Source organism: Xiphias gladius, chromosome 18 (genome assembly GCF_016859285.1).
Source record: "Xiphias gladius isolate SHS-SW01 ecotype Sanya breed wild chromosome 18, ASM1685928v1, whole genome shotgun sequence".
In the NCBI taxonomy this organism is placed as follows: Eukaryota; Metazoa; Chordata; class Actinopteri; order Istiophoriformes; family Xiphiidae; genus Xiphias; species Xiphias gladius.
Window position 1 is genome coordinate 3,050,906 of NC_053417.1, and position 13,649 is coordinate 3,064,554.

Below are 13,649 nucleotides of genomic sequence, written 5' to 3' on the forward strand. Positions count from 1 at the left end.
TTACCTGTACCAAGTACCAAGTCCCAAGTACCAATACTGACTGGTGACTTATAAAACAATGACTTTGGCCCTCCTCTCGCTGGTAGAAGCATCTTTGAATTCGTGTATCGGTTGGGATTGACAGGTGGTGAGTCCTATAGTAACTACATGCATATAGGCTGGCAGTTTCGTCAACGAGAAAGACACAACAAGACACTTGCCTTGGCTGTTGTGATTTCCTTGAATACCAGAATTAATATTTGTACAAATAATAACATTATCTGTGTTTAAAGTTTGCACTTCGCAAAATGTGTTTGTTGGGGCTTTTTTTTTAACTGGTAGTCCGAACATGTAAAAAACTGTCTCAGTTCACATTAAAAGGAGGACTAATGTAAAAAAGAAAAAGGAAGAAAAAAGTTAGTTTAAATTTCCCACTGTCACTTCCTATGTGTGAATAAGTGACCATACAACCAACCAGGACAAATCTACGATATTTTAAAAGCAGTAGATCAAATTCTCTGCTGTATTGCAAACACTTGTTTGTTCATCTCTGTCACCTAATTGTAGCTTTAGCTGAAAATCTTTTCTAGTGTAAATTTAATCTGTGAATAGAATGGTTTTACAGGATGCTGACTATGGAGCTGATTTCCTGTAAAATTAAAGTTATATCATATCTGACCAGTTCATGACAAACTTTTGATGGTTTCCACTGGTTTCTACATCCTCGATCATCACACCACAAAAGCTTTGCATAATGTCCTGAGCAAAATGTCAGACATGATGTTACTTCTGTTTCCCAGAACACTCATCAGAGGTGTGGGGTAAATTTGTTATGGAATGAAATATTAGATCTGAATCATATACACTGGGTGCTAAAGAAGCAACATTCAAGAACAGAAATTTATTTCAGCATCAGAGGTGATGCATTCATACACCAATTTCTAATAATTCTACAGTGTCCCTTAAGACCACACGAAACAGCATTTAGTTTGCTAGATTAGCACACTGTTAAAACACAAAAAGTACTCTTACAGTATAACAGTCAATCACATTTTAATTAACAGAGAGATGCGAATGGCAGGGGAAGGTTATTTTGTCCACTGACCATTGACCAAATACTGTACTTAATGGACTCTAATGGCATCGGAGAGACATGATAGAAACAGTAGAAATCAATATAACTGCATTAGGACTGCATGTGTTGGGGTTGTGAAACACAGGATAGCAAAAAGTGCACACTTTTGAAAAAGAAAAGAAGGAAATATAACATAAATTTTATATTTTAAGTAAATATTGGCTGATTCTGCCAGTTGACTAGGGCCTCATCTCATCTCTGAAAAGATATTTTATGACACAAAATGGACACACTGACCTTACAGTGCTTTACTAAAAAAGTATAGGTTATTTATACCAACTCTATCACTCTCTTTTTATCTCTTCCAACCGCCCAGCTTAACACAAGCTGTCACAGCTGTGAGTGGAAAGTTAATACTTGCAAAATATGTGCATTCTGAAAATGAAAAAGAGGAAGAGGAACATGTTTTTTCTTCCTTTTCTCTTTGTGGGTCACTTAGAGACAAAGCGAGAGGAGGGGGCCTCTGTGGCAAAAATAGCCAGGCAGTACCAGCGAGTATTAGAATACTGTCTGAATTGTGTGTGATGAGTTTGGAGAGGAAGACTAAACACTCATTGGTTTTCTTTGTTTTGCTTTAATAGAAGGAAAAAAAAGAGAATTCTGTTAATTGAGGATAAAGATAATAATAAAGAATTGTTAATTTGATGGCATAGTCTTTTTTTTTTTTTTACAATACAGTGAATCTTAATCAGAAATATAAGATCAAAGGTCAAAAGTTAGTTATTGGCTTTGAACTTTTTCATTGCTTCAGAAAGGGGGAACAACACTGATTGCGCTGTTTTACTGCAGAGGGATGACAGTAGTGATGGTTGTTTTGCTTTGGCAATAGTTGTGGTGAACAGTTTTGACCAATCCAAAACTGAGAGGAGACAGAACAGGATTCACACTTTCATTTTAATCTGACCATTTATGTATGTCTTCAGTTTGGACAGGAAAACTTTAAGTTATTGCACTTGTCTTAGGTTGGCCATACTGTATTCAGAGTGGCTGTTTGAACTATACATTGTGAAACTGGGCTGTTTTGTGTTGCAAAATGTATGACTTTCTCAGCCTGACTGTGTTCCAGCTCTCCACTGAGAGCTGAAAAGAGCTAAACAGAATGCTAAAGTACATGTACATTAGCAGTTGAGTATTGGCAATTGGAAATTTTATTCAGATGGAAAGAGTCTGATGTCAGACAGACTCATTTTAATTATAGTTCATCTTGGATTTAGTGATGCCATAGAAACTGAATTTGTATTTGAATAACCTATATCCACAAACAGAGAGAGAAGGAACTCTTTAATACTGGAATGTCCTAGATAGCATATTCAGATTTTTCTTAGCAGGACTTGGACATATACCAATAACTGCAAACACTATATGGAGTAAGTTTTAGCGACTACAGCCTTCTCTTATATTGATTGCTGTTTATTCAAAAATTCCATTTGTGTTTCAACATAAAAAATAGTTACATTTATTTTAAGATTAAATTAGATTAGATATCTGCAAGCAGACAAGGCCATCACTGAGAGACTCTATTGACTTCTGCAAGCTGTCTGTTTGTTGCTAAAACTTGTTGTAATTGTAACTACAATCAATTTTTTGGCTTAAAAAAGAGATTGCGTTATGGCAACAGATAGAGGGCACTGTGTTCTGCTTTCAGTGGCAAATAAAGGAAGTAGTGAGAAGCGGGAAAAAAAAATACTTTCAACCTACAAATACTCATCATTGTCTCCACCACGTTTGAATTTGTTTACAGTTATATTCTATTTTCCCATCCTTCATCTTTTATATTCACCTACTCCTGCTGATGCTCGTTAGAGGAAGCCGGAGCCTATTACAGAGTACACTGAGTCAAAGGCAGGGAAAACTATGATGCTGTTATACTCAAAATTATCATATCACCAATGGATCAAATGACTATGTGTAAAGTGAAATGAGTTGCTCCAAATGATAAACCAATAGAGAATTATAGCCAATTCTCCATTTCCCCTGAGCTCTATGGAGATTTTTAGTGTCCTCTAAGTCATTGTTTTGGATTTACGGCCTGCAACATTACTGTTTTGGTTCACAACTCTAAAACACCCTCTGCACGCTACCTGCCCAGCGCCCAAGAGCAGACAGTCAAAGTTAGCGACCAGCTGGTGAACGTAGTGGAGCATTTTGCAGCTAAAGAAATGAATATTTTTCTGCAGCAGTTGGTGGGGACCAGGGCTAAAAGGAGAGTCAATATTGGACTTACATTCAACAGGCCTGAAACAGGACTCCAAATTTATAATAAGGTTACTCCAGGTCTGCTGGATGTGTACATTTTCCACTGTTTGATAATTTGTTAGCTGTATTAACTTTATAAGGTGATGATATTTCATGTTGTTTCTCAGTTTCTCAGCTCTATTTTTCAGCTAGTTGCACTGCCCCCGAGTTAATGTGGGTTTAAGTGAGATCCCCAGGTCAATGTGATATCATCCTCTTTAGCTAGGGCTCTTCTCTTCAGTTCTGACTGTGATCTGGATTTTCTCTTCATGCTGGATGTCTGTAAGGAAGAAAAAGAAACTGTTCCCAATGACTCCTTTTGGTGAGGGAGAAACAGTGCCCAGAAAAGTGAGATTTTTTTGACAGTTACTTTTATACATGTATGAATACAGACTGAACAGAAGGAGGTAGTTATATTATTTGGGATCAAATCATTTAAGTGGAAGTAATTTCCAAGACCTGGTCCATTTGAATGACCTAGCTGAATTTAAGCCTACATCTAAAAGAGTTGAAATCACGTAATAATGACCTTCAACATTCATCTGATTTACACTCAGGATTTTGGCTTATCAGTGCACAGACAATTTAAGACATCTAAAAATAGTTTGACGTTTTGAGAAAGGCACTTCTTTACTTTCTTGATCAGAGTTATATGAGAAGATTGATACCACTCTCATGTCTGTACACTGAATATAAATGCTGTGTTCATGTCAAATGGGATGGACGGTCGAGATTGGAATTTCCCATGTGTACAACTTGCAATCGTTCATGTCAAGACAGTTGTATGACTACAGAGTTGGCTTTTACAATAATATTGCATTCAAAATTAAATCCGGGTTTAATTACAGTGAATGACGGACTTCAGCAAATGTGTGTCAACCATAAAAGGTTTTCAGTCACTTCTGTATTGTTACGCGCCCAGCTGGATATAACAGAGCTTTAAGAAAAATCTGAGTTTCTCAGTTGTAATTCTAACTTGGATGATGAAGTGAATGCTATTTGGAAACTGATAATTATGATAACTTAATGCAGCAGAAATTACAGCCAGGAGATTATATCTTTGCATAAAGGCTGGAAACAAGGGGGAACAGCTAGCCTGCCTCTGTCCAAAAGTAACAAAAACACCTACTAGCACCTGTAAAGTCTACCAATGAACACATCTGTGATTTATGGGGGGATTATGGGTGGGCCATTTCTTGGCCAGGTGCAGTTACTTCCTGGAAAAAATAGTCAAGCGCATAACCCCCTGTAAAACCAAGACATGATTATTTTACACTTTTGATTTTTGTGTAATTTAAAAAAACAAGATCTGTTAAATATTGCTGGTATATTGAATATTGAACTATCCTTTAAATATACGTATGTCCACAGAACTGGAAGGGAAATTAATGTGGCTCATGGGAGGGAAATATCTTAACTCGCAAAGCTTTAGAGATGTGCTATGATTTGAAGACCACACCCAAGAGGAAAAGAAAGAAAGGAAAAAGGGAAGAAAGACACACAAATACCAGAAATGTGAACTAATGCCTACTGTCTGTGTCCGAGTCTCGGTCGGTTTCTGTCTCCACAGATGACCTCTTCCTCTTGCAGCCCTGGCTGCATTCTTGGCCTGACACACTCTCTTCCTCGAGCTGCTCGTCCGAGCTGCTTCCTGGCTCAATTGCTGGTAATGACGACTGTGATGCGGCAGAGGGAAAATAAGGGCTCGAAAACAGCTAATATTACCGTATGGGAACAGTAATATTGAATGAGCAAATGTATGCTAACAGAAGCTCCACTGTATTTGCTTCGCTGGCTTGAATGACCTTACCTTGCCATTTGATGATAAGGCGTCTTGCTTTTGCATAGCAGAATTCAGAGTCTCCAGCACTACTACTGTTACAGAAACATGTGATGAGTAAGTATTATTCATTTGTGCACAGTAAATATATTGATGCCAACACACAAAGATACATATGAATCTAAGCTCTTTACCTGGGCGTAATGATATAGTGAGGACAGGCACCTTCTTTTCATTGCTTTGCTCTGTCTTTCCATTCATCTCCTCTTTCTGCTCCTGATCTTTAATTGCCTGCTGTGATGAGACCATCATACTGTAAATCCTGTTTGTTCCCTCTTTAACCTCAGCCCAATGTCTTTGTCTTTTAATTTTATTTCCAGAGGGCGTGAAATTACCTTGTAGATATGGTCGTTGGTAGGCTCTTCCTCTTGTTGTTTGGCTGGTAGTGTAGAGGAGGATGAAGGTGGGACAACAGGCGAAGGTGATGACACTAGTACATGTGTTGATGTATTAGTCTTCACATCCTTGCCAGGACTCTTCTGTACTCTCTCTCCACCTTGTAAGCCTAAGGGTGAATCATCCCTTGCCATTTGGCTGGATTTGGACTTTCCATGATCCGATAGGTCCAGCGGCCCCTCGTTCATCTCCTTAAGCCCTTCTCCAGAGACTCTCTCAGCCTTAGTTACCTGAATTTCCTTTTTCTCCTGGGGCTTAATTTGACTCTCCACATGCTCTGTCAGACTCCTTAACCTGAACACCAAAGTTGGCTCTCTTACAGGGGCCTGAGAAGTGCTGTGTTTTGGCCAGGGAGACCCTAAAACCTGCCTTCTAGGGCTGGCATGTAGGCTAGTTGGGATCAGGTTAGGAAAGCGTGGCAGATTTGGTTTGGAAGAATGCTGCATCACCTGGCTGGTGCCTGCAGCAGCCACAGTAACCCAGTCAGAGGATTCAGATAAGGGCCAGGGGAAGGTAACAGGGCTGCTTTTGATTGGTTGAGGACGGCAGGGGACGGGAGTGTGGAGTACATGTCTAGTGGGGTTGACTTCTTCACCGGTTGAGGAAGAAGAATTCTCAAGAGGGAGGGAGGGAGGGATGGAGGATCGCTGGTCCAGTACTTCAATACTCTGTACTCTAAGTAAGGAGAAACAGAGGTCAGACAGGGAGAGGTTAAAATGTCCATACAGGTCATTAGGCCATAGTGTTGGGCAGTACCTAAGACCTTTTCTGTGAGTTTGTTCCAGATATGTGGTGAATAGAAACTGAATGATACATCTCCATGTTTAGTTTACACACACTAATCACTAAGCAGATCTGTCCTGGATGATCCGAGAGGTCTGGATCATTCAGAATGTAGTAGCAGATCAGATATGTACTTTGGCCCTAAACCATCAGTAGTTTATAAACCAATGGTAGGATCTCTTGGTCTTAGTGAGGACTGTAGCAGCAAGGTTCTGATTCAGCTGCAGCTTTCTGATCAACTTTGAAGGGAGACCTGTAAAAACACCATTTCAGCAGTCGAGCCCACTGAAGATTAAACCAAATGTTTCTAGGTCCTGCTGAGACACAAGTTCTTTACTTCTGGATATGTCCTTAAAGTGACAGTAGGCTGACGTTGTAATTGTCTTAAAATTTACATCTAAGTCCATGACAACACCAAGATTTATGACTTGGTTTGTGGTCTGTAATATGAATGATTGAAGCTGAGTGTTGGGGCCCAGTCACTGATCTGTTCAATGCAGTTATCACTTACATACTCTTATATATTGGCACAACGGCCCATTTTGCTATCTCCTATGTCCATCTGTCTCACCTCCTCTCTCCAGCTCGGGTAACACAATGTTCTGTCTTCCAGGACGGTGATGCAAGTGTCAACAGTGAAAGAGGCTTGTATGAGTCCTGAGAGAAGAAGAACAGAGAGCAAAAGAAATGACACACTTGTGGCTATCCATAAATTCATGTAATAGTTTGACATCTGGGGAAAAAACACTTTCTTTCCAAGAGCATTGTACCCTAAATATGAAGTTACAGCCAGGAGACGGTTAGCTTAGCTCAGCATACAGAACAGAAATGAGGGAAACAGCTAGCCTGGCTCTGTCTGAAGGAACTTTCAGAGGTGCTGGTAGGTGAATGTCTTTTTAACTTGAGGACAGAATCAGGCTACCTGCCCCCCCCCCCCTTGCCCGCTCTTTATGCTAAGCTAAGCTAACCATCTCCCAGCTACACCTTCACATTTATTGGACGAATATGACAGTGGTGTTGATCTACTTATCTAACTCTCAGCAAGAAAGCGAATAAGAGAATTTCCCAAAGTATTAGACTATTTAAACGTTTATATGAGTGAGAGCAAGCTGATGTGGAAACTTACAAAGTGGCTCCTGTTCATCCCTCTCAATTGTTTGTGTTCAGTTTCTGTTTGATGAGAAATTGTGTAAGAATGAGAGCATGACAATCAACAAACAAGCAAGCAAAAGGTTTTCCTCATCCCAGATCTTCTTTATCCTCACCTTCAGTTCTTTGGTCTGTCTCAGTTTTCACTCCAACATCGCCATCTGATGGCTGGTTGTTGGCCCTGCTGGCTGCTAGGGTGATGAGGGACACAGGTCCAGAAGAGGATGAAAGGTCTGGGGAGCTGTTTGGTTTGACCTCTGTGGTGGTGCTGCTGTTTGAGGAGTGGTCACTGTGACCTCTGCCACACATAAGCACACATAAGCACACATAAGCACACACACACACACACACACACACACACACACACACACACACACACACACACACACACACACACACACACACACACACACCACACGCACACACACACACACACGCACACAAATATATAGCGGTTACACATTTGCCGCACTGACTACTTCTATGAGAAATACGTTGAATAATAACAAAGTTAATAAAAAAAATGAGTTGTTTAAAGTCTCCTCTAGATAGAAGATCGAAGTTGACTCATCCTAAAACTTTATAATCAAACACCTTATACTCACGCCAGTGCTGCTCTTAAATTCCTGATTTCATCTCTAAGTCTCTTGTTCTCCTTTTTCATGTTGTTCATCTCTCCCGCTACAACAGAGACCACAAATCAGGGTCAGAGAACTTAAAATCCAAGCTGTCTAAAATGTGTTTTTGGTGGAAAGGAAAATCCTGGACGGGAAGTTGAAAGAAAGTTGCTATAAGCACACACCAAATGCCAGGATACAAAGAAGGGATAAGAAATTGATTTAAATGTTTTAGGAGGTATGTAAAACTGACCAGAAATATGACATAAGCGACAAGTGGTGGACAAATGGATGGATGGTTGGATCATTGATTAGAAAGACATAAACAGAATACCCAGTTGAGAGATGTGCTGGAGGCTCTTTATCTGTGAGGCTTCATATTCCTGCTGTCTTCTGTTGGCTACCTCCTGAGTTACTGAACATCTGTCGCACAAACCGGCTCTCAGCCTACACAGGCGGCAGAAAACCACACAACATCACAAACACAATTTATCACTAGACTGATTTGACAACGCTGTATAGTACTCATCATCTTAATGTTCAGGTACTAAATGCATCAACCTGTTAAGCTAAACACACATTTAACAGTCCATTAAAGCAAGACTATGTAATACTACGTTTTGAAAGAAGAAATATCACAATTTTCCTCTGATAAGTAATACAACAAACTATTGCCCAGTTCAATACGCTCTGAGGTTTTGCTGCTACAGTCTTAATTTGTCTGGTTTGACCAGTAGCCCAAAGTGGCAACCTTTAGGTAAATATGGAAGTATTACCTTTATTATTCAATCAATGTATGGACTTTATGACTCTTCTCTACTTATGCTACTGTTTCAGTGGGTTTTAGCCTCCAGCATTATCCCATAATTGTAAGTGGCCGCTGAAAAACGCATGCCCGAGCTTTAATTCCCATGTAATCTCCTTGGTGTGCATTATACTTAAGGTTGTGCTCAAGAAATTTTATGTAGCACGGTAAACATTTTGTAAATTCATGGTAGCTATTATATCAGAGGATGATGTAATTAAAGCCCCCTATGTGTAGAATGTTTATTTTACCATAACATCTTTTAAATTATTCTGATGAAATACATTCTGAAAAATGCAACAAATTTGATGAAGATTCTGTGGCATTGCTGTTTGAAACAGTATCTTTTTGATGCTATGACTGGGAGTTGCCAAAGTCTGTTTGGTTCAAATCCTACACATACACAAAACAAAGAGAGAACAAAACACGACTGAAAGCTTCATGGGGTCTATGTATAGAATGTGACATGATATTACTGGAAAAAGAGACTATTTAACTTTCGAAAGAGAAATAACACATTCTTCCTTTTAGAAATGAAAAGTTGAATTCACAGTACACTCAGAGGTTTTGCTGCCGCGTCCTTACTTGATCGAGTATGTTGGCAAATGCTGTCTACCTTTACGGCTGATATTACTGCCTCTGCTGACTTGATGAGCTTTCCCTACTTTTACTTTTGTTAAACTATGTTTTAGCATTTACCATCATCCTATAATTGGTACTTGTGGCCACCGTGGCCCTTTATCAGCAGAAGTTACACTGGTTCATTTTTTCTAATATTTATAAAGCAAGAAGAGATTATCTCTTCTTCAAGTGTTACTTTTCCTTTATCGTTTCCAAATGACATTTTCATGTTGAGGCCTTGACTCCCTTACTGTATGCTACAATGCAAGACATAAGCAGAACATAGCATCGGTACCTGTTTTCCAGTGTCTTGATGTTCTCAGTGAGTAATCTCTGCTGTTCTTTCATCTGTTGGTTTCTGGTGAACAGTTCCTCCATTCGCTTTGTATCACTGTTTGCATGCATGCACACACAAACACACACACACACACACACACACACACACACACACACACACAGACACACACACAGACACACACACACACACACACACACACACACACACCCAACACACACACACACAAACACACACACACACACACACACACACACACACACACACACACACACACACACACACACACACACACACACAAAAAACAAGAATTGGTCTACTGTGAAAACACAATGCCAGTCAGATAGTATATCAGTCTTTGTACAGTGAGTGAGATACAACTTTAATACAACTTTTCTTGAAATTTCATCCCAATGGAACAGGCAGTGTGGCTGAAGAATCAGACTCAAATGGGTTCCAAGTCTCCATCAGACTGCTTAAGATATCTTCTATTTCCTATTTAGTTCAGTGGCTGCTGCTGCTGCACTTCCATATCATCCACTTCCAATATTACTTTCCTCTTCTCCAGTGGTGAAAGAGGTATTCATATTTCATAAACTGATTACATGTTTTGTATGAAAAGTCTTAACATGGAAATTACCCACTAACTGAGACTGCTGCTGTAAATAAATGTGGTGTAGTCAAGTAAACTGCAAGTACAGTTCAAGTACCTCAAAACTGTACTTGAGTAAATGTAGTTAGTTATAGTCCTCTAGACATGTTACAGAAAGAAAGTATTCAGACCCCTTCACTTTTTTCACACTTTGTTATGGTGCAGCCTTATGCTATCTTGGTTTCACCAAACCAGAGAATCATGTTTCTCACAGTCTGAGAGTCTTTTAGGTGCTTTTTTGCAAACTCCATGTAGCTTTCCTGTGTCTTTCCCTGAGGAGAGGCTTCCCTCTGACTGCTCTGCCAAGTCCAGACCGGTGGACTGCTGCAGTGATGGTTGTCCCTCTCTAAGTTTCTCCCATCTCCACACAGGATCTCTGGAGCTCAGCCAGAGTGACCATCACTTTCTTGGTCACCTCTTTTACCAAGGCCGTTCTCCCCGATGCTCAGTGTGCCCGGGTGGTCAGCTCTTGGAAGAGTCCTGGTTGTTCCACACTTTTTCCATTGAAGAATTATGGAGGGCACTGTGCTCCTGGGAACCCTCAATGCACCAGAAAATTTTTTTGTAGCCTTCCCCAGATCTGTGCCTCAACACAATCCTGTCTATGAGCTCTGGAGGCAGTTTCTACGACCTCATGGCTTGGTTTTTGGTTTTTGCTCTGATATGCATCGTCAGCTGTGAGACCTTATATAGACAGGTGTGTGCCTGTCCAAATCATGCTCAGTCAATTGAATTTACCACGGTTGGACTCCATCAAGATGCAAAAACATCTCAAAGATGCTCAAGGGAAATGGGAGGCGCCTGAGCTAAATTTCAAGGGTCATAACAAATGGTCGGAGGGAAAAAAAATAATTTGAATGATTTTAGCATGAGACTGCAACATCGCAAAATGTAAAAAAAAGTGAATTTTGTTTTTACAATAAAGTATAAAAATCTATACATATATCAAGGTGATTATTACATTTTAGTTGTGGTCTTTTAATATATTGATTATATTTCTTCCATGTCAGCCATCTTGGTCTTTTTTGTCCCCTTGTGAATTGAAGCAGCAAGCATGGACAAGCAGATATTGTCTTGTAGTGATGAACAGCATTGAACTTACAGTACAAGCTACAGTAGTCAAATTGGACCAAGAATACACATAATAAGTAAACATGAGTGTTCTGAAAAGGATAATGTGAAATACATTGTATGGCACAATGTGTAAATTACCTAGTTGACCCACAAGTTGTACATGTGGACATAGATTGTCCTTCTTAATAGGTTAATTAATCAGGTATTGAGCCAAATTAAGAGGAACAATGTTCCAATGGTGATAAATTGATTTCACTTGCTTCTAAAGCATTTGAATTAGAAATACTTTTTTAATAAACTTCCAGTTGTATCAAGAGTCTAAAATAATCCTACTCATTTGCCAGTTGTTTTTTTCACTAGTTCTACTGAGAAAAAGGAAAACAATTTTGTGACTCAGTACCAGACTGAATGACTTGTTACAACATGAGCTTCCTCACAAGCTAAACATGACATGAACGAACGCAGTAGTAAGTGCAGGACCAGCATGCCTGCCTAGTCCTCAACCACTTCAGGCCCTAGCTGAGCTCTCACTGTGGATGAACTTGGGTATTGCTAAACTTGAATATCTTGTCAGTGTCGTCTAAATCATTTAAAGATCTCCGGGAGGTGAAGAATCTACACACCAGCCTTTCTTGTTGGACAGCTCTTGGACTTTCACCTGCCAACCTGGAAGTCAAAAACACATCTGGTTGGGACTTGTGGTGAAATCATTCCTACAAATTCTCTTAAATACTTGTATTAAAAGCTGCATTACAACTTTTCTCTCTCTTTTTTTTCTGTTACCAATGACTGTTGTTTTCATGATTTCCACCTACCCTCCACCTCTCGCTCGTGGACCTCCCGCAGTTTAAGGAGCAGTTCGTTGAAGCACTCCATTGCTGAAGCGATCACCTGTGACTGTGAGTCTGGCTGTAGAAGAAAAGACAGATACAGAAAGATATAAAATGTTTTTCCATATCTTTGATGGATAAAATTAAACAGTACCGAATGCACTTAAACTGATTTTCTTTTTAGATCTAGTAGACGTGACAACACTTGACAATACATATCCTAAGTCCAGCGCTTTACAAAATAATAAAATTCAAACTACTGATGGAGGAAAAACATTGAGAACCAGTTAGAGTTATTAAGTGCACAGGCGTTATAGCCTGAGGACTGTTGTGCATCTGACGACATACAGTACAGCTCGCATACTTTGCTGGCACTGCACTTTCATAAGCTGTCCCTGTTACCCAAATGTGGGAGCAGATTTCGTTGTTATATTGAGGATGATTAAAACTAGCTAGACTGGTCCTGCCAGGTAAATGGTAATGGACGGCCAGGTGTGGGGCTTCAGTCTGCAGTGTGTCAAGTCCATAAAACATAGCTTTTACAGTTTGTGCATGTGTGAATGTGTAGGCATATACTGTATGTGTATCACATTGTGTCAATTTAAGACAGTGTTGCTACACATTAACATAATAAGATAATTTGTCAATTGAAAGTCTCAGTGCAAACAAGTGACTTTGTTGCCCTGCAAACTGACATGTTTAATGTGTGTCACTTCTGCTCTCTGTCTCACTCACACACACATACATACACATGATCACTTATAAGCACAAATACATGCATTGAATAATATTAAGTATTTTGATCAGCGTGGATTAGGCTCTCTCGACATGTTAGGATACGTCAGGCAAGTGGCTGTTCAAATCACCTCAGCAGAGCAAGAAAAGACCTGTCTGCCTTTATGTGCCTGCTCTGCTATCTCTAGATCATTATTCACACACACACACACACACACACACTCACATGCACACACACAAACTATTATTTCTATGTAGTTACACTGTATTTCCAACATATTCATCCTTAAACTCTATCACTACTATATCACACTTCTCCCACTATTGACAGAAGCATTACCCTGATATTTGCAAATATGTAGTCCTAGATGCCACGCACCTATAGAGACGAAGGCTGTTCAGATAACAAACTGGCAGCATATCTCACTGCTGCAGCTTAAATGTAAGTCTTTCTCAAACACTTCCCATCCATTGGAAGCATTGTTGTTCGATTGAAAACAGAC

At 39.7% G+C, this 13,649-nt stretch overlaps 1 protein-coding gene across 1 annotated transcript; it reads right to left on the reverse strand.

Annotated features, from left to right (window-relative positions):
• Nucleotides 1-3,426: 3,426 nt before the first annotated feature.
• On the reverse strand, nt 3,427-12,773 carry rbbp8l (retinoblastoma binding protein 8-like). Its single transcript, XM_040153852.1, has 14 exons — nt 12,765-12,773; nt 12,397-12,490; nt 12,205-12,247; nt 9,856-9,951; nt 8,469-8,581; nt 8,123-8,198; nt 7,634-7,815; nt 7,495-7,538; nt 6,940-7,025; nt 5,525-6,251; nt 5,324-5,420; nt 5,160-5,224; nt 4,881-5,025; nt 3,427-3,629 (listed from the first exon to the last, which is right to left on the reverse strand). Exons 1-14 carry the CDS (start codon nt 12,771-12,773, stop codon nt 3,568-3,570), a joined length of 1,839 nt encoding a protein of 612 aa, XP_040009786.1. The 3' UTR covers nt 3,427-3,567.
• Nucleotides 12,774-13,649: the final 876 nt, after the last annotated feature.

Coding starts and splice junctions, on each gene's coding strand:
- rbbp8l (XM_040153852.1), bottom strand. Junction 7,026..7,494: donor GGATGAACAGGAGCCACTTT/GTAAGTTTCCAC, acceptor TTCTTCTCTCAG/GACTCATACAAGCCTCTTTC. Junction 5,026..5,159: donor CCTTATCATCAAATGGCAAG/GTAAGGTCATTC, acceptor GCCGCATCACAG/TCGTCATTACCAGCAATTGA.